The sequence below is a fragment of the Myotis brandtii genome, unplaced genomic scaffold, assembly GCF_000412655.1.
Source record: "Myotis brandtii unplaced genomic scaffold, ASM41265v1 scaffold123, whole genome shotgun sequence".
Taxonomy (NCBI): Eukaryota; Metazoa; Chordata; class Mammalia; order Chiroptera; family Vespertilionidae; genus Myotis; species Myotis brandtii.
This window is the reverse complement of record NW_005354291.1, coordinates 12,161,028-12,182,009: the sequence shown is the minus strand read 5'-3', so window position 1 is coordinate 12,182,009 and position 20,982 is coordinate 12,161,028. Positions and strand designations below refer to the sequence as shown.

Below are 20,982 nucleotides of genomic sequence, written 5' to 3'. Positions count from 1 at the left end.
TTTTTAGAATATCCCTTTATTCTGTAGCTAGGAGAAGCTTCCAGATACAGAATGGGAGTTTTAACTCGACAGTTTATGTTCCTTAATAACATTTCAAAAATAATATGTGTTGCTTATCCCAGCATGTTAAATATTTGTAAATCCTCCATTCTAATTGTGTGTTGAACAGAAATTAGTAAAATGAGTGACATCTTTAGGCTTACAAATCCAGACCAGAGCTGAGTGAAGAGTATATGGTGGTCAAAGAAGTCTAGGGAGGATCTTGGAATAAGTCTCGGTTCATCACTAATCTAAAAGCAATTATTTGGGGATTGTTAAAGAGAATGAAGCATCATTTCAGAGGTTCAGATGGCCCATGGGTTCAGATTAAACTAGAATGGTTTGAGTAAGGAGACCCACAGCTACCTTACTGTTAGGGTGAACATGTATTTTATCATTATAGTTGTTGGGATACTAGGTAGTAAAAGGGGGTGTTCATTCATTACTCTGGATTATCCTGGGCAAAACAGATGAATAATTACCTAGTTCATTGCCCACCTGATTTCTCTTCTAAATTTCTAGAATGACTTAGTACCTTTGTAGACGCTCCTTGGACTTTCTTATAACCTGAACCTGTATTTGTGTGGCTATCAAGAGGCACTGTATTTGGTCTTTAAGAAGGATGAAATGGGATATGAAACAAACTACTCTTCATCTTTCTCAATTTTTTTAAAAATAGGGCCTCTCCTTTGATATCTCCTGTTTTCTAATGTGTAACATACAGATGAAAGTTTCCTAACTTTGTTTCTATAATTAGTGAAGCATAAACATAAGAAGGTGAGGAAAACTACCCCCTGATAGTGGTCATTCTTCATTTTACCTTTTCTTCATTTTACTGTTCCCTTTTTTGGAGATGTCCACACATATCCTCCTTTGTTTCCAATCTACATTGCTTACTAAAAGAAAGAAAAAGAAAAATCTTTGCTGCATCCACAACTTTATTTTAAAGCTCTATGGGTATAATTCTTTTGCAGCAGAAATTCTAGCCCAAATTGATAGCTTAATTTCTCAAAGTAATAGGCTATATAATAAAATCCCCATTATTACTTAAGATTTTAGACTGTCATTTAACCTATATTATGAAATAATTTAATCCATTACACTGATTATTTATATAGTGCATTCTAACCATTTTTGTTTTCTTTAAGGGGAGTAACAATGGATGTTGGTATGACAAAGTTTGAGACCACAACCAAAGTTATAACATTAATGGATGCTCCAGGCCATAAGGATTTCATTCCAAATATGATTACGGGAGCGGCCCAGGTACCAGATATTTCCTTAACAATAGTGCACTACATGTATATAAAATTTCCTGATGCTGAGGTTATAATTCTAGGGTTATAACTTTTAAAATATTTTAAAACTTTAACTTTTAAAAAATTACAAAAAAATAGAGAAATATTTTTCGTTATCTCTTTATCAGTACTTTATAAAACTTGTTCTAATTTATTACAAAGAAACAAATGTGTAAAAGCTATGAATTTCTTTATAGTAAAAATAATGGTAAAAGTGCTTGATGAGATATACATTTCATTTATTAAAGTTGGAGTGACGATTTCAGCATCTGCCTTTTTGTTATATTTATATTCAAGTTCTATATATTTATTCAAAGTGAATTTATGCAGAAATAATGAAGCTTGGGAGTTTTCCCCCTATGGTTTATTTACATTCTTTATAGGGTTAATTTAAAAAACAATTAGTTTGTAACTTACATGTAACACTGCACATATAGGACATTGATTTCTTTTATAACAGATGATTATTGGAAAATATGGAGAGTTCAAAAATTTGCCTGTGCCATCTGACAAAAGTGTGACTTCTGTTTTAATTTTGTTTAATTTTGTTCCTCCTTTACCTAGATATTTTAATAATTATATAGTCAAATATGAGAATTTTTAAATTTTTTATCATGATTCCCCTGCTGCATGCTGGTACTCTTTTAATTGAAAAATTGTAATCCATCTGTGTAATTCTTTTGTTTTATTTGCTTTGGTGTTTGGTGTCAGGTTAGAATCTGCCTTTCAGATCTGACCAATACACAATTAGCTGAAAAATCTGCCCTTTGAATTAAAATTCTGTTACATTATTTCTAGTTTTGATTGTTTTTTCTTCCTTAGGCAGATGTAGCTGTCTTAGTTGTAGATGCCAGCAGGGGAGAGTTTGAAGCTGGATTTGAGACTGGGGGACAAACGCGAGAACATGGCCTCTTGGTTCGTTCTCTTGGAGTAACACAGCTTGCAGTTGCAGTCAATAAAATGGATCAGGTATGTAAAGGGTTTATGAGGATTTTAGATGCTAAGTAAGATGTTATTCTGCCATATTGAGGACCTCAGATGTGACTAGTGTAAAAGTCCATTTGCCATTCTGAAAAAAGAAATTCATGATTCTGATATTAAATAAATGATATATGAGTAATTTTAAGCAAAAACATGTCTTTTTATCTTCAAAATTAAAATATCTTAAATTTGTTTTTAGTTATAAAATAATACACATTTGTTTTAGTATAAATATTTTTTATTATATGCCTTTTCAAAAACTTGACAATATTTTTGTGCATGTTTCCAAGTAATGATAAGTTTTGTATAAAGAGATTGTTTTTATACCTTTATTCTAGTTTATTTTAAAGATACAATTTATTCAAACAGTCCCACACTTATGAATATTTCTAGTTTTGTGTGTATTCGTGTGTGTTTAGAAATAGTTTATTCTGTGGAAATTTCTGGCTTAAGGGCATATAAATTTTTAAGACTCACTGGACATGATTAAAACACCTTTCAGAGAAGTTCTAGTTGCTTCCTTTTGACATATGTCATAGTCACTTTCCCACATTTTATCAACACTGCTGATTTTAAAGGATTGTTTTCCAACTTGATAAATAAAACATGATATTTCTTTTCCTAACTTACTTTTTAGTATTTACAATAATATGTAAAGATACTTTGTATATTTATTGATCATTTATATTTTTTCTTTTGGAATTATTTATAAATTATTTTTGAATTTTTTTCTTATCAGTTTGTAAGCATTATTTATTAAAGATATTAATCTTTTATCTTGTCAGATATTTTTACCAATTTATTATTTTACTTCTCATTTTATTTGTGGTGTGCTTTTGACATATATTCAAATTTATAAATATTTCCTTTTAAGTATTTTCTTACCCTGGAATCAGATACTATTCACCTACATTTTTTACATAGTTTTTCTGTGATACCATTATCACATAAACCTTTTATCTTTTCTCAGTATTTTAGTATGAAAAATTTCAAATGTAAACAAAAGTTGAAAGAATTTTAAAGTAAGCACCTATATTATACCCATTACTATAGATTCTACTACTTGCTTGATCACATTTTTGTCTATCTTTCCCTGTATCTATCTTAATGCATTTCATTTTGATATGAATTTCCAAGTCACAGACATTGCTACCCTTACTTCTAAATACTACAGTATGCATAATGTTATCCAGAGTTCATATTACATATACATTTTTAGTCTGTTTGGCTTTGTTTTATTTCATAAGTTGGTCCAAGCACAGTTTAATAAATTATCCACTTTTCTCCCCAAATTTGAAATCACTTTTGACATATACAAAAATGTCTCTGTGTGTTGGAGTTTGTTTCTAGGCTTTCTGTTGTAGAAGCTACTTTTAGATCATATTAATAGTGAGATCTTATATTCTGAATTTTAATTTTAACCAGTTAACTGCCATGATATTTTGAATTTAGTTAAAAAAGGTCCGCTGCTTGCATCTATAGATGCTTATGGCAGTTAACTGATTAAAAGACTTCATATTTAATAGATTTTTATTTATTTTATAGTCTTGATTATTTACATTTTATTAAATAAATTTAAATTTTATATGTAGCCTGGTCTGAATCATAGTTTTAAACCTAAATTGGATCTTTATCAGGTTAATTGGCAACAAGAAAGATTTCAAGAGATTACTGGAAAACTTGGGCACTTTCTTAAGCAAGCAGGTTTTAAGGTATGATAATTTTAAATTTATTTATGTAGTTAATTTTCTTAAGTCTCATTTTATTATTATGAGAAAAAACTAATATGTTGGTGTTCTTGTCTTGTTAAATGTCATGCATTCTTTTTGTTTTTATTTGCCCCGGTATCATGTATATATTACATTTTAGTTCTTTGGATTACTTCACCTTAAATTGCATATATTTTGTAAATTGGCTTGGATTTAATACAAGTAAAATACTTTTTTCCCACCTATTCTATTAGGTGTATGGTTTAGGGCGTTTACAGAGAAAAGTGGAAAGCAGTAGAGAGGAATTTCTCCAGCAAAAATGTGAAATATGCCTATGTTACTAGGTAAAAATGCTTGTGTGTTTTGGGACATATTTGTAAATTTCACACAAAATCGAAAAAGTTGAAAATGTTGGAAGAGATCAGGATTGTAGTACTATGATTTCTATTGCTTTTTTAAAAGTACATTGTTGTTGCTTTTGCCAACTTGGTGCAATTATGGTAATGGTGAACCTTTTAACTTTGTAGAAACAATGTTGTATTAAGTTTCATATATTCAATCTTTTTTAATAGGAAAGTGATGTTGCTTTTATCCCTACAAGTGGTCTCAGTGGTGAAAATCTAATCACTAGATCCCAGTCAAGTGAACTTACAAAATGGTATAAAGGACTATGTTTACTAGAACAAATTGGTAAGAATATTGCCTTGCTAATTTTGATGCAATATAAACTTGCTATTAATTATTGTTTAGAGTTCTTTATGATAGACAGTGGTGTGTGTGCAAAAGCATAGGATTTGTAGTTAGAGGAGCTATGTTACCAGGTTTGAAATCACATGCAATATTTAAACTAATGTTCACTTTTCCTTATTGAATTAATGAGGCTAATACCTACCCTACCCACCTCACAAACTGTTGTTGACATTAAATGATTTAATATGTGTGAAAACATTTTATAAACTACAAAGTATTATATGAATGACAGTCAATTTGCTATTAATTTTTATATTTAATAATTATTTTCTAAGAGAGATGGGGCTTTAATGGGATCTTAGGACATTAGTCAAAAATTACTTTTAAATTAAACCTAGCTTTTTTGCCATTTTTTCCAGATTCCTTCAAACCTCCTCAACGATCTATCGATAAGCCTTTTAGATTATGTGTATCTGATGTTTTCAAAGGTAAGTGCTACCTCTGCATTACTGTTGCAGTATGACCCCTGCCTTTCTGTTATCTCCTGACCTCTTTTCTTGGACAAAATTATTATATTGTCTTTCAGATTCTCCCTTCTTTATGCCAATGTGAGGATCACTGCCAAATTTAAAGGGCACAGTACTAGTTACTTAACTCCCCTGCCCAGAAAAATCTTCAATTTACTCACTATTTCCCCATCTCATATTTATTTTTCAGGTATGAAAAAACTTTATCCTTTATCTTTCTAGCCTCATAGTTTTTTCTCACAGTAGATCCCCTTAGTTTCTGTATTCTTCTATCAAACTGGATTGTTCACTATTTCTTAACCACATTGGAGGGTCCCTGTTGCCACAGTGTCTACCCAAGGTTTGTTCTCTCTCTTTATTCATTTCCTATCTATCTGTAGGTGTTTGGATCCAATCAGGAGAAACTTACTACATATAGGTAAAATGGGAAGTTCAATATATTAGTAAAGGATTGCTAATGTGATAAAAGAGTGATATAAGATATAAGGAAACTATGTGGTACCCTAGGGCTGAGGGAAAGTACCCAAACACAGAAGGGTACAGACATTGCTGGAGGAGGTGGTGTATTGAATACTTAAGAATACATCTCACTTAATGAGTGTAAGACCCTATCCTATATAATAAAAGCCTCATATGCTAAGTGTCCGGTCCGTCCGGTCGGCCATTCAACCAATCAAAGCGTAATATGCTAATGATATGCTAAGGCTGCTCAACTGCTCGCTATGATGTGCACTGACCACCACGGGGGAGCGCTGCTCAGCTAGAAGCTGGGCTCACGGCTAGCGAGCACAGCAGTGGTAGCGGGAGCCTCTCCTGCCTCCGTGGCAGTGCTAAGGATGTCCAACTGTCATTAATCAGACATAAGGATGTCCGACTGTCATCAGTCAGACATCCCTCGAGGGCTCCTGGACTGCGAGAGGGCACAGGCCGGGCTGAGGTTTGTGCACCGGGCCTCTAGTATAGAAATATGTAAGATGGAAATGGAATAAACAATCTCAGTAAGCAGAAGGATGTAACATATTTATATATTAGAAAAATCAATACAGTAAAAATGTCACTGTCCTTCATATCTTCATTATTCACAGAGCAGGCAGTAAAGTGGATTTGGAACTGAGAAGCAGTAAATTGATGACTGGCGAGTTCACCAAACACATCCTCTGAGGTGTTTCTCTGTGTTCTCTGTATCCTCTGTCATTGCATTTCTCATGCAGTAGTATAAGTGTCTGAGTGCTATTTCACTTAGGTTGTGAACTTCCTGAGGGCAAGGACTGTCTGTTCTCTATCTGCATCTGCAGGACCTGGTTCAGTGCCTGGCACCTAATACATGCTTAATAACTGTTTAATAGTGAATGAATGAAGGTGTCTAACAAAAATCATTTTAACCGTTTGTACGACACCAGTATCGGCAAAAGTGGCGGACCTTTTTTAATTAAATTCAAAATATTGTGGCAGTTAACTGGTTAAAAAGCTGAAATTTATTATTGTTATTAGCTTCTAGCATTCTGGTAGTAGAAGAGTATATATGGTAATGCTTTCCAAATTACTGTTATCTATTTAAAATACAAGAGGTGCTTAAGTTTCTTTTTTGATTAACAATGTTTGCTGACTCTATTTTTTCATCTCCTGTTCTGTCTTCAGGCTACTTCCTGGCTTCTGCCTACACTGCTCCCCTCAGTATGTTCTTACCAAATGATCGCTTGGTTGCCCAAGTCAATAACATGTTTCAGTTTTATTTTCCTTCCATCTTCCTTGAATTTGGTGTTACTTCTGAGACCAGTAGCCACATCTACCTTAAAACTTTTCTCCCTTGGTTTCTGTGACCCACTTTCTCCTGCTCTCCTTTCTATGTCTTTGACCTCTCTATGTCTTCTTTGTGCTCCTCTTCCTCTCTCTCTTAACTAGTGTTCTGTTGTGTCAGTCCTCTTACTCTACATGATCCTTTTGTACAGACATGCATGAGTTCATCTGCCTCCAGTGTGTTGATGCTTCCCAGATCTGTATCTCCAACCTATCTGTTCACATTCTCTAGGTAAATGTACTACCTGCTCCTGGACATCCCCATAGGGAATGTGCTCCCAGGGCTCCATTCTCATGGAATTTGGTGTGATTGGTGCCTCCTAGAATGCGTCTTCTCCACATGTATGTCTTGTAGACACTTCAAATTCACCAAGGCTAAAATGCATTTTATTGTTTAACTTCCTGTCCCACAGTTAATGCATTATCATCTCAAATAACTCCCTTTTTGCCATTATCCCCTATTTACCTTACCACCCTAAGTCTGTTATACCTTCTTCCCAAATTCTTGAGTTTCTACAGTCAATGTGTGCATTTCAGTCAAACTTCCTTCCTCTCTGACATGAAAATGCCATCATGTCCCTTCTCTGTTCACAGTTCTTAACTGGCTCCCATTGCTTAACTGAGGATGAAATTCAAGCCCTAAACGTGATTTACAGGGCCCCTTTATCATCTGTCCCTTGCCTACCTCTGTTACCTCATGTTTTGCCTTCCCTCATTATTTCATGTGGTCCCTGTAAATTCCATATAAATGACACTGGGACACTGGGTCTTAGCACATCCCACATGCGGTTATAACTCTGTGCCTTTGCATATGAAGTTTCCTGGGTCAGTGGTGTTTTCCTGCTTCCCCTACCCATACACACAAGCTACCTGGTGATCTCCTGTTCCTTCTCCTTCTAAGTGCCCAGCTAAACTATAATTGTTCCCCCTCAACATGGATTCTTCTGTGTAGCTTTTTCTGTTTCTAGGTGTTCATTATAAATAACATTTGTCTCTGGACAATGTAATTGTTTTTGTCTTTCTCTTCACTGGTATAAACTCCTTATGGATAGGTGATTATATTTTCATCTCTTTATCCCCAGAGTGCCTGGTACTTAGTAAACATTCAATATATACTTGAAGAAGAAATGAATTTCCACTTTTTATAATATGAATATTTTTATTTGTAAGAAAATCAAGAGTAGAATGTGATTGCCATATTAGTCGATGTTAAAAATTCTGAGATGAACATTGATGTTCATTGAACTACAGTTGTGTATAACTACTAGGGAACCAAATAGAGCTAATAGCATTAATCATCAGATAACATTGCTATGTGAATCATTATAAGCTTTGGGTATGTTTTGCAGATCAAGGATCTGGATTTTGTGTAACTGGGAAAATTGAGGCTGGTTATATCCAAACTGGTGACCGACTACTAGCAATGCCTCCTAATGAAACCTGTACTGCAAAAGGTATTCCTCTGCAAAGTTCTTCTGCTAAACAACCCTTAAGTTGAGACAGCAGATTTTTAAAAAGTAGTGCAATTATTTACTCCAGAGTAAATAACCTCTTACTGAAATTGTAACTGACTGTCAAAATGATACTAACTGTTGAAGATAAAAATGTGAAAACATTAAACGATTTTTTTCTGTTGTGACTGTGTGTGTATATATGTACCTATAGCATTCTAACTGTGGTAGCATTTTTTTTTTTTTTTGACGCTGATGTGAGAAGTCTGTTTAGGATTTAACCAGATGTAGAGACACCTGACAGATACATTTAAAATAGTATTCAGTAGTAGAAATTAAATCCAACCTAACTGGGCACTAAACAGTCAGTGGCAAAGCAGACTGCTGCAGTCTGTTGTTTTGAAATGTGTATTTTAGAATCACTATATGGTAACAGCTTTGATCATGTTTATACCAAAAAAAAAAAAAAAATTATAGGAAGACCTAAGAAAATAAGATGTAAATGTAGAGAATCCTGATGTTGAAAAGAGAAATTAATTGTGAGCTAGTTTAAAGTACACCAATTATTGCTTTGTGTCTAGGTAATCGTGTTTAATCTACATTTAAAGATGAATAAGGGGATGAAAGATAAAATTATTTCCATTTTATTTTTTTCTTTCTGCTTGCTTAGGGATCATGAAAATTCTGTTTAGATAAACAATAATACATATACATTTTTTAAAAAGCTTGCAAGTTCAGATCTCTTGTTTTTTAAAATGATCAAGAGCTACAATACTTTTGAAATACTGATTTATGTTAACAAGCTTTTTTTGAGAATAGGGAAGTGTTGTTTTTTTTAATAACCAGTAAACATTAATTAAAACCATGTTTTTAAAATTATCCAGGGACCTTACAGTTTGACTACTTTGTGACAATTTGGTCACTTCTGAAAGTCCCACATTCTGTGCCTTACTCCTCCTTCCTGTCACTTCCCTTCCAGAAAAACTCTACCCATTTGTCTTTAATCCAGTGGTTCTTAAAGAGACACCATATCAGAAGCCCCTGGAGAGTATAGCACCCTCTCCTGAGAGCTGTGCTTCTACCCCAGCATGGAGGCTCTCCATTCTCAATTTCTAACCCTGTTGCTTTGTTTCATTTATTTGGTTGTTTAATGCACACTTCTGTCTGAACACTTTAGGTCAGTGGTTCTCAATCTTGGCTGCACATTACAATCACCTGGGAATCTTTTTAAAATCCTGATTTCTGGGCCTCATCCTCCGGAAATTCTGTTTCTTTGTTATGGGGTGGGGCCACAACATCAGTAACAAAGAAACAGAATTTCCGGAGGATGAGGCCCAGAAATCAGGATTTTAAAAAGATTCCCAGGTGATTCTAATGTGCAGCCAAGGGTGAGAACCACTGCTTTAGGTGCTACTGTGGCTCATTACCCAGCTGTGTCCTAAAAGAGAGAAGTGACTAAATCTGCAACCAACAAGTGGAAATTCTTAATTATGTTTTTACCTTAATAACATTATCAAGTGCATGGAGTGTTGAAAAATAACTTTTTGTGTGTAATGTCTGTCCAGTGAAGAAGGTCTTCAAGAAAATAGATATCATATATAGGACAGTGTAACACGTTTGGGGGCAGAAAATTAGATTATATATTATCTGTAGATATTTTATATTGTTAATCGAACTTCTGGTATGAATGCCCTTCGATCTTAAATTAAGGCAATCTCTAGTGTATGTTAAGTATGTAGCTCCTGTCTTCAATGCCACATTTCATAGCAAAATCAGATATGTTCATTTAAAATCTACATTTAAAAACTAAATTTAATTAGTTGAAAATTTAGCAAATATTCCTTAATATTAGAATTGCTAACAATTTTAGAATCAAGGACCTCTTTGATACCTTGATGAAAAGTATGTCTCTCTTCTCAGAGTAATTCAGATGTGCACATAATTGAAATTTTGAATAAAAGCGTAGGTTGTCCCAGAATCCTTAAAACGCTCCTTGAATTTTCAAAAAGTCTTAAAGAAACTCGCATAAGTGTATGCTACATAGGAAAAATAAGTATTTTCAGAAATATGAGGGTAAATTATAATTTACTGAAAACATGTCATTTAAGAACTATTCCACAGTTGTTGCCCTTCATACTGTCTTCATCACAAGACTAAAGTTCCAGTGGAAAGGAGTTACCCCATAAACTTAACCCATGGAATCATAATATATGATACTCCTTTTAAGTCTTTGAATAAGGCAGCTGAGGATTGCCCTTGTAGTTGTTCTCCAGGATAATCCCTAGGTAACAGAGGTATGTAGCAGCACCTGGGATCATTTTTAAATTAAAATTTTTTACACTATTAATCTCTTTTTATATAACCAGTTATCACTGTGCATCTTTCTGTCTCTGGGCAGCCATTCTTTTGAGACAGGAATTAGTGAAAGGGTCTGCCAAGAGCACGTCTGACTGAGCAATGATGCCCATGGCTCCTGGGAGAACACAGGTGGTGGTTTAGGTGGTTGTCTAATTCAACGTAAACTGAAGACTGGACAGCTTCCCCATTCCCATTTTTTTATGTTACTAAAAGTAATTGGAGCTGTATTTTTATACCTACAGCCATTAATATAACATAAATATTTGAATGGGGCCTGTTTAATTAATATACTCAGTTGTGTAAATGAGTTTAAAATTCTTGATTGAAAAAGCAGAAATGAGCCTTTTATGGACAAATACAAGTCACTTTATGTTTAGGGCGGTTTGCCAGAGGAGCCAATGTAGAGGAAGTGCGTCTTCCTCACCATGCACAGTTACTCTTCTCACTCTCAATCCATTCATATTGAAAATGATGAGTAGTGACTGATGAGGCACAATCAGCCAAACTCTCTTGGTTGTTATGGTTCGATATTGAGGTGTTTCACTGTATTCTTTGGTTCTTACTCATTTCCAGGAATCACTCTGCATGATGAACCTGTCGATTGGGCAGCAGCAGGCGATCATGTTAGTCTTACGTTGGTTGGGATGGATATCATCAAAATTAAGTGAGTGAAAAAATGAATTTAATCAACCATTGTTTTAGATATAGGACCTCAAAACACATACATTTTGCGTTTGACCAGTTCAAATGAGAGAATGAGTATTAATTCTGAATCTCATTTGGCCAAAACCAGGCACTGTGGAAGTATAAGGATAATAAGCAAACCTACTTAAAATTGAAATCAATACATGTCAGCTCATGTACTTCTTTGAGTGAAAGCTGTTATGTGTGAAAATGATATAAGGTATAAAGCCAGACTTTGACCCAGAAGGGAATATTTAGAAAAAGACCCTAATTTGCTTGCTTGCTTTACTTAGTAAATGATTGTAGAGGTAATCCTATTGGATGTATATTTATTTCTCTCCTTTTTTCTTGTTACAGTGTTGGCTGCATATTTTGTGGTCCCAAAGAACCCATTAAAGCTTGCACTCGATTCAGAGCCCGAATCCTCATCTTTAATATTGAAATTCCTATCACTAAAGGATTTCCTGTAAGTTTCAAAATGTTCAGTTGTTACTGTTTTTACAAATTGAAAGTCACTTTATCCTAAAAAGCAATAATTCTTTTTACAAGTGATAGTGCTATGGTTATTTTCAGCTAACATCTTATTACTCTAATCCAGAAAAATATGAAATTAGAATTTGAAAGTCATTTTATTTTACTTTTTATTTTGATCCTTGAGCCTGAATATTTTCAAAGAGGCATTGAGTAGATATTTCATAATCAATAGGATACAAACTAATGGTAATAATATAACTTATCTAGGGAAATTGGTAGATCCTTTTTCACTGTGTTCTAAAGGTTACCTGACTAATTGTAAATTGGGTTTTTCTGGGGGTTTTTTGTTTTAATATGCTTATTTGTAGTTTTTCTGATTATAAAAGTGATACATTGTTACAGAAAACTATGAAAAACACAAGAAAATAAACTTAGTAAGATTGTTCTATAATTGCATAATCCATAAATATATGTGTTTTTCTGTGTACATGCTGTCTACCCTTTGGTATTTATGGGTATATTCTGGGGTGCCTGCCATAGGGTAAACTTAATTGTGCTGAAGCAACACCTTGAGACTCTGCATGCTGTGAGTTTGGTTTGCCGGTTATCATTGACCAGCTTCATTTGAAACATACACCTTTATGGGAAGAGGGTGATTTTATGATATAATGTTACTTATCCAGAAAAGATACTGCTACTTGTACATAGCATGAATTCCTTGTCGTATGTGTAATTTTTTTTCAGATATTCAGGGCCATACTCTGTTTATAGGTTGGTAACTTGTTTTTGCCACTTAACAAATGAGCATTTTTCCCATTAGACTTTTTTTTCTTGATCAGCTTATGTAGTACAGATTCTGCATGATAGTAAAAAAATGTTTCTCAGTGGAATTAAATGGCTTCCTTTTGAAAATATAAACAGTTCACCATTCGATGCATCTTTGCAATAAAAGTAAGACAGTAATAGTAATTGACCTTTAAACTTCATTTAAGTTAGTGATAGTACTTAAGGGGTTGAACATACATTTATTTAGCTAATTTAAATTCATTTTATACTTACACTATTTGAGTCATGTGCTTTGCTGATAATTCTTTGTAATTCTATGTAAATTTGATCATATAAAATGTTTATAAGATACTGTTTAAGTTTTTTATTTTTATAATTATAGTCCATTTCTCCCATGAGCTAAAAAAGGGAGTAGAAGCTTCTCTCCAAAAAAACAACAAAAAACCTGTTATAGTTGAAAATATTTAATTTTTAAATATTCAAAATGCATGTATTGATAGTCAAGGAACTACAACTTAATTGCTATGTACAAATGGCACTAATTCTTAGAAAGCAGTATGTCCAGTGGAGAAGTTGGAGAGGTTGGTTACTGCATGTTTTTACTCACGCAGCAATAATTTTTGCCAATGGAGAGGTACAGAGGTCAACAGGTCAATAGTTACTTTGAATAGTAATACTGTTTTCCTGTCTACTGTAGTTTCTTAAAAATAAGTATGAATTGAAAGTTTTTCAGTGCTGCTTAATGAGATTGCTCTCACCTATATTGATTCACGAATGCAGGATGAAACGTGTTTCAGAAAAGCAGTCACGTTTTGTCATTGTTCACTTCCTGTGGGAAGAAACCTTTCAAAATAGAATTTTTAACCAAGAAAAGGTTTCCTAAGTAATTAAAATTTTACTATTTAGGGAATTATTTATTATTGCTACATAAATACAAGGTGATGCAAAAGTAGGTTTACAGTTGTGAGTGAAATACAGAGTTTATTCTTGTATTAACCATTTTTAAGTGTTTAGTGGCATAAAGTACATTCACATTTTTATGTATTCATCATCACCATCCATTTCAAGACCCTTTTTATTATCCCAAACTGAAACTCCATACCCACTGAACATTAACTCCCCTTTCCTGCCCCCACCCCCTGGTAATCATTATTCCACTTTCTGTCTCTGAATTTGACTATTCTAGATACCTCATATAAATAGAATCAAATACTATTTGCCCTTTTGCACTTTGCTTATTTTACTTCACATGATGTTTTCACACTTCATCCATATTATAGCATGTATCAAAATTTCAGTCATTTTTAAGGCTGAAAAATATTCCATTTTATGTAAATGCCACATTTTGTTTATTTATTCATCTTTTGATGGTGCCCTTAACTCTTACCTCCTTCTTTGGGAAGTAACCCTTCAATTTTCCTTTAAGAAATTTCCTTTTCTCATTGGCTTACTGTGCTACTTAATAGATTATGTAGCTCATTATAGTTTATAAAACACTAGGCAATTTAATTCTTTCAACCCCACATGAAGTACAGAATCCTAAACCTTATATGAAACTCTTCAGGCTTCTGTTTTCTGAATATGCAAACTATTTTACCCAGGAAATTTCAGAATAGAAGTGTCAGTGTTTCTTCAGGAAAATAGCATAAAATGGTACTTACAAACCACTTAAACGTTTGATAGCTTGGCCACTTCCTGGGTATTGGATTTTTTCACTAACCTAAGCTATAGACATAGTGTACACTCAGTCCTTACTATTTGAATGGAGGACAGCCTAATTCTGACTCCAGTTGACCCCAGCAGAAATTTGTCTCTGACACATGTCACCATAACCACATTAGGTTACTTACCTTTTTTGATATTAATTTTCTTATATATAAAACATGAACAATAATAGCTAATATGTAAGGCCATCAATTAACTGAATGTTTACCATTTTAAAGTGGCTAGGTCAGTGATGGCGGACCTTTTGAGCTCGGCGTGTCAGCATTTTGAAAAACCCTAACTTAACTCTGGTGCCGTGTCACATATAGAAATTTTTTGATATTTGCAACCATAGTAAAACAAAGACTTATATTTTTGATATTTATTTTATATATTTAAATGCATTTAACAAAGAAAAATCAACCAAAAAAATGAGTTCGCGTGTCACTTCTGACACGCGTGTCATAGGTTCGCCATCACTGGGGTAGGCACTACTTTAAAATAGCATCTGATTTTCCTCATTTCAGTGATAAGGATCCTGAAGCTGGGCTGTTGGGGATAGAGTTGTTAAAGGACTTGTCACAAATTGTACAGCTGGAAAGTGTGGAGTTAAGATTTGAACTCAGATCTGTCTGACTTCAAAGCCAGTCTAAACTCCCCTATAATATTTTATTCTCATTATCCAACAATGAATATATTAATTCCTGCTTAATGTCACATGATTCCCCTTCCCTAATTTTCATGATGAAACAGTTCACATATGTTGAACACCTTTTGTACCAGTCACTGTCTCTGATCCTATTTAATTCTCATCTCACCCTATAAGGAAGATTATGTAATTCACTAAAGTGTACACAGTGACTGGTGGAGATGTTTGGACTGCCTCCCATGACCTTTTCCCCCTAGTAAGTTGGGGAGCAAGCTAATTAGAATGGTGAGACTTAGAGGAGGCAACTGGAAATCCTAAAAACCCCAGGCAATAGTGCTGCATTTAATATAATTAAATGTGAGCAAGTAATAGGCCAGAGATGCTGTGGTAAGCAGTTATTCAGTGTTACAATGTTTTGTTTTAGGTGCTGTTACACTACCAGACTGTCAGTGAGCCTGCTGTTATTAAACGATTGATTAGCGTCTTGAACAAAAGCACGGGTGAGGTTACCAAGAAGAAGCCTAAGTAAGTCTTTTAATGCATAAATAATAAACACAAGCAATTTAAGCAAATTTCTTACAGTTTAATTTTTGTGTGTAATATTTTTAGGGGTAGTAAGTGAACTCTCTTTTTACTTGTTCCAGAAATCATTTTTTATGGACTAGATTAAAACAGACACAAAAATAAATATTTAAGCTCCTCTATAGGTATGAATGCTAGATATAATTTGTTCTGCATGGTGGTAATGGTGGGGTGTGATTGTAAATAAAATGGAAATATAAATTTATATGTATGTATTAAGTAATGTAAAAATAAAGGCATTTTTTAAAAAAAAACAGTCCTACAGATTAAAAGATGAACTTGAATTTTGCCTAGCCACTGGTTCCAAATTCCAGCTGAGTGTTCGTAACTTTCTTGTCTTCTCCTTACAGGGAGTCATTCCCTGTGCTAAGAACACCCAGGGAGAAAGCGAACTACACACACTGTAGCTCCTAGTTTTTTCCACTTGGAAAGTATTTTCCTTCTGCTCTGTGTCCACCTGGAACCTTAGCTGAGCTCATCACGTTGGTCCGCTCTGCTTACTGTTAATATCTCGGCCTAGGTGTGGACCATTCCCCTTTGGCTGGGACAAGGCTAGCACTTTCAAAGGAAGTGCTTCCTGAGAAGCTTAAGTTTCTTACCCTAAATCAACTACAGGCTAACCACAGTTTGGCTTGGCTGCTTCAGCCTTGGGGTTTTCCTCCCTTCTTCTCTATGGGGAATCCCACCCAAAATCCCCTTTTTTCTGTCCTTGAGTGTTCCTCCTCATCTGCACCTGTGTAAGAAGTCAAAGGTGGTTAGTGGGTTAATGGGTTGGCTGCAAGTGGAAGAGAGAATCTTCACACTGCTCTAAACCATGCCTGTTTCTCCGTTAGTTATAAAGGGCTTCTTATCTTTTAAAGATCCTTCTTTATCTTTAACCTCAGCCTTTAGCTTCTGGCATGAGTGTCTGCCGTAATGTGCTGAGAAATGTGCTAAGGACTAACATTTCTGGAGGACTGCTGTTTCATAGGCTCTGTCATGAATGCTTTCATATGTGTATATGCTCAGGAACCATATGAAGCAGGTACTATTATTTTCCCCATTTTTTAGATGAGGAAACTGAAGCTTAGAGAGGTTGTATCACATGTTCAAGGTCACAGAACTAGCAAATAGCAGAGCCAGGATTCTAACACAGTTGGTTGGTTCACATAAGTCACATCCTTTTTGACAGGAGCCAAGTTGTTTGACCCAGACCAGTGATTTGGAGAATTCTCAATCTGAAATTGGCTCATGAAATCTAATCCTGAATGCCCCGTCCTGCTATAAGTCCTAGCTCAGTGATAGTAGGTCTTAGTATATTCTCATGTTCGTTTTCCCTGTCATCTTATTTATAATTTAGTCCTTTCCTCCTATTTTGCACCAATGCCATTTGGCCTTTTCCTTTCTTTTCCACTAGACTCGATTGCTTTATATGGAATGGAATTAAACCTTCTAGAAACTAAGTGCAAATCATAAATGTATTGGATCTTCTCCTTCCTAAGAAATGAGACTTTGGCCTGAAATTGTCTAAAACCAATATTTGGAAATTTTGTAATACTTGTTTAGAAACCTGTTTAGCTTATTCTATCAGTCTGTCTCCGAACTAATTTTTCAGAAGATGAGTCTGTGATTGCTGTTCTCTGTCTTTCTAGAGCAGATCAAAATTAAAATAGGGAACAATGTCAAAATGTCCCCTGTTGGGTTCTGCTTCTTGTAGTAAATAGGGTGTTGTGTCCATGCATTTTTTGGATTTTTGTTGGTTTGCTTATCTCTGTGAACCTGTTTATAATCAGACCCATGCCCATTCCCTTCATTTCCTACAAACATCATATTATGGAAAAATCTTATGTGAATATGTCCTGAACCTTTGTTAAAGAACCGATTTCTATGTTGGCACTAGGAGATGACCCTCTCTAAAAAGATAACTTCAACACATAATTTATTAATTAGAATTTTACTAGGGAAAACTTAGGGCATTGCATTCCTCTTTTAAAGTACAAGTGCCTCAATTTCTTGATTAGATCATTGAAACTTTGTTTCATTGAGGGAATGATAGGGAAGGCTTTGGTAGAGGGGGCTTTGAGTATACTTTATGTTATAGCAGTGATGGCGAACCTTTTGAGCTCGGCGTGTCAGCATTTTGAAAAACCCTAACTTAACTCTGGTGCCGTGTCACATATAGAAATTTTTTGATATTTGCAACCATAGTAAAACAAAGACTTATATTTTTGATATTTATTTTATATATTTAAATGCCATTTAACAAAGAAAAATCAAACAAAAAAATGAGTTCGCGTGTCACCTCTGACACGCTTGTCATAGGTTCGCCATCACTGTGTTATAGCATCTTCCCAGAAATAGGTTTACATTTGAAAGATTGGTAAAATATATATAAGGAGAGAGAGAGAGAGAGAGAGAGAGAGAGACTGAGAAAGAAAGATGAACTAATATTTCTTAAAATATATGTATAGTCCAGCCAGCATGGCTCAGTGGTTGAGCGTCAACCAATGAACCAGGAGGTCACGGTTCAATTCCCGGTCCGGGCACGTGCCTGGGTTGCAGGCTTCATCCCAATGTGGAGGAGGCAGCGGATCAATGATTCTCTCTCATCATAGATGCTACTCTTGCTCTCTCCCTCTCCCTTCCTCTCTGAAATCAATACAAATATTAAGATATATATATATTTTAGTTCACATATATATGAACTAATCTATAATTTCTGCTGTGATTTTTTTTTTCAACCCAGAAAAATTCAAAGGACACATTTTCATTTTAAGAAAAATTTATTTTCTTTTTAAGTTTTGAAAGACTAAGTTGATTTGTTGATTGAGTGTGTATTTATTTTTCAGGTTGTTTATTACATTTATTCACCTCTATTTGATATTCATTTTTTCCTTTTTTTTCTTGATAGGTTGTTGACTAAAGGTCAGAATGCGTTGGTAGAACTACAAACACAAAGACCAGTGGCTCTTGAGCTATACAAAGACTTTAAGGAACTGGGGAGATTCATGTTACGCTACAGTGGTTCTACAGTAGCTGCTGGTGTAGTCACTGAGGTATTGTAAAGTGACCGGTTGTGTGTCCATGGTTATGATGTCTTTTTCTACTTTTTAAGGGTGATTAATGAGATTTTATGGCTTAAGAGAAACACAGTTATGGTATTATAAAAAATTTTAAAATTCATATTAAAATTTTTTTTTAAATGGGAAGAAATGTTTGGTCTTGGAATTTCCTACAGTGAGACTTCCAAACTATGTCCTCCATCAGTAACATTGCTCAAAATTAAAGGAAATCCATTGAAAAGTCTGTGAGTATGCAATCCAAATGATGAGAATACAGATTTTGAAAGTCAAATAAGTTGGGGGCAGTAATTTCATTAATAGAAGAGCCCACATTAACATTTTTTCTTTATATGACTGGCTTTCAGGACATTTGAAATGATTCATTCAAAAAGTTCAGTTACCACATTAGTAATGTTTCTGAAGCAAACCTGTTATATAATGTGAGGTGCAGCTGAGTTATGGAGAAAATAGCCAGAAATGAACCAGAAAATTTGAGTAACTTAAATTTTCTTCTACACTATCATGATCAATATAAGTCTTATGAATATTATATTTTAAGGGGGGATTTACTCATTTATATAATTATTTTCTGCATGAAACTTATTCAAGTCATTTAATTGTATGTATACTTTGAACAGAGGGCTTTAGGTTGTATCAAAATCCAGTTACACGTGTGTCATGTAAAAGACTGGAGTTAAACTGCACAAGTTTCTGTTGCTGTTCCGCTGATTCCTAGCAGCATAAGCACAACATTTCTCCCTGGGTTTATTCTTCTATAAAAATGGGTAATGGGCTCTGCCTCCCAGAGCTGTGGATGTGAAATGAAATGATTAGTGGAAAGACTCGGCACAGTAATTGACACATATAAAGCATTCCATAAATGCTATCTCATGTCATTGTCATCAACATCACTTCTCATCTGCCAAAGCACTCTTTATAAAAGCATAAAAGCGCTGTCTAAAAATAAGATGCAGTCCCTTGTGGGAAATAATGGAGTGATTATAGTTAATCTCAGAAATAGCATGACTAGGGAAGGGAACAGTGGCAGGATAAAGAAAAAAGATTCATCTTGATATAATGATTTCACTGTCATTTGCCTTTTGTTGTTTGTTCTTTTAATATGATTGATTGAATTTTAGCAAGTATGTTTTTCTCCTTTACAGATAAAAGAATGATGGGTGAGAACTTTTCCAATGTTTCCAAATGCAAGGACTTAACTAAGCTGTGTTTTTAAAGAATCCAGTTATTCGATTAAAGGAACAATGTGCAATTGGTATTTTTTTAAAAAAAAGAGAGAAAATTAAAGCTATAATCAGCAGCAAAGAAGTATTGATTATCACTCCTGCAAAAATTTCAAGTTGCCAAACCAGCTTTCCCTTTGAAATGTTAGTAAATGGATTTACTTTGCTAAGATTTACAGAAACTATCTGAAATACGTATTAAAAGAACTGAATCATCATGAAATGAACTCAACTTCCAGCCAAACTACAGAATGTTTACAGTTTCCTTTTGGTTTTCAACTCTACTGCATACATTTTGGGAAAATAACTAAATTGGGTGGTTGAGGTGGTTAATATTTGATCAGTGCAAATTTTTTTTGTTGTTAACTCCAAGGAAAGATTTACTGAAGGTTATAATCTTAAAGGTATTTTGTGTTGAGCATAAGAATATTCTTCCTCCAACAAGTAAACTTTTGAAAGATTAGGCTGGAATTAGTGGAAACTCTTCCTTTGTTATCCAAACTATTATTTAAGGTGTAAAGCCAACTAATAAAATGTCTTAGTTTGAGCATAACAGCAAAATGTGTTTTGTTTCTTAAATGTATATGAGATTCTTTACCACTATCACTAAATATGACTGTGGGGTTTTATGGGGTCTTTTTTTCTTTTCCTTTTAAAAAAAGTATGTTTTTATTGATTTTAGAGAGAGAGGAAGCAGAGGGGGAGAGAGAGAGAAACATCAGTGTGAGAAGGAAACATCGATCTGCTGCCTCCTGCACGCACCCTACCATGGATCAAGCCTGCAACCTGGGCATGTGCCCTGACTGGGAATCGAACCAGCAACCCTTTGGTACATAGGACAGTGCTCAGCTAACTGAGCTACACTGGCCAGGCTTTACAGGATCTTTTTCACTTATGAGTTTCCCAACTCTTTCACATGAATTCTTGCTTTTTATCTTAATAACATCAAATTTAGTCTCATCCATTTTTTA

At 34.4% G+C, this 20,982-nt stretch overlaps 1 protein-coding gene across 3 annotated transcripts in view; it reads left to right on the top strand.

Annotated features, from left to right (window-relative positions):
- HBS1L (HBS1-like translational GTPase) overlaps positions 1 to 20,572 on the top strand; it is a 73,831-nt gene extending 53,259 nt beyond the window's left edge. For 2 of the 3 annotated variants that reach the window (XM_005859035.2, XM_014533842.1), the window contains 11 exons: positions 1,188 to 1,305; positions 2,160 to 2,306; positions 3,956 to 4,030; positions 4,600 to 4,717; positions 5,137 to 5,205; positions 8,391 to 8,495; positions 11,424 to 11,514; positions 11,892 to 12,000; positions 15,572 to 15,672; positions 18,620 to 18,764; positions 19,934 to 20,572. In XM_005859035.2, the coding sequence (XP_005859097.1) occupies positions 1,188 to 1,305; positions 2,160 to 2,306; positions 3,956 to 4,030; positions 4,600 to 4,717; positions 5,137 to 5,205; positions 8,391 to 8,495; positions 11,424 to 11,514; positions 11,892 to 12,000; positions 15,572 to 15,672; positions 18,620 to 18,764; positions 19,934 to 19,945 (1,090 nt within the window). In that variant the 3' untranslated portion in view covers positions 19,946 to 20,572. Of the gene's footprint in view, positions 1 to 1,187; positions 1,306 to 2,159; positions 2,307 to 3,955; positions 4,031 to 4,599; positions 4,718 to 5,136; positions 5,206 to 8,371; positions 8,496 to 11,423; positions 11,515 to 11,891; positions 12,001 to 15,571; positions 15,673 to 18,619; positions 18,765 to 19,933 lie in introns of all 3 variants that reach the window. The other variant, XM_014533843.1, reaches the window with a different exon arrangement.
- The last annotated feature ends 410 nt before the right edge of the window (positions 20,573 to 20,982 follow it).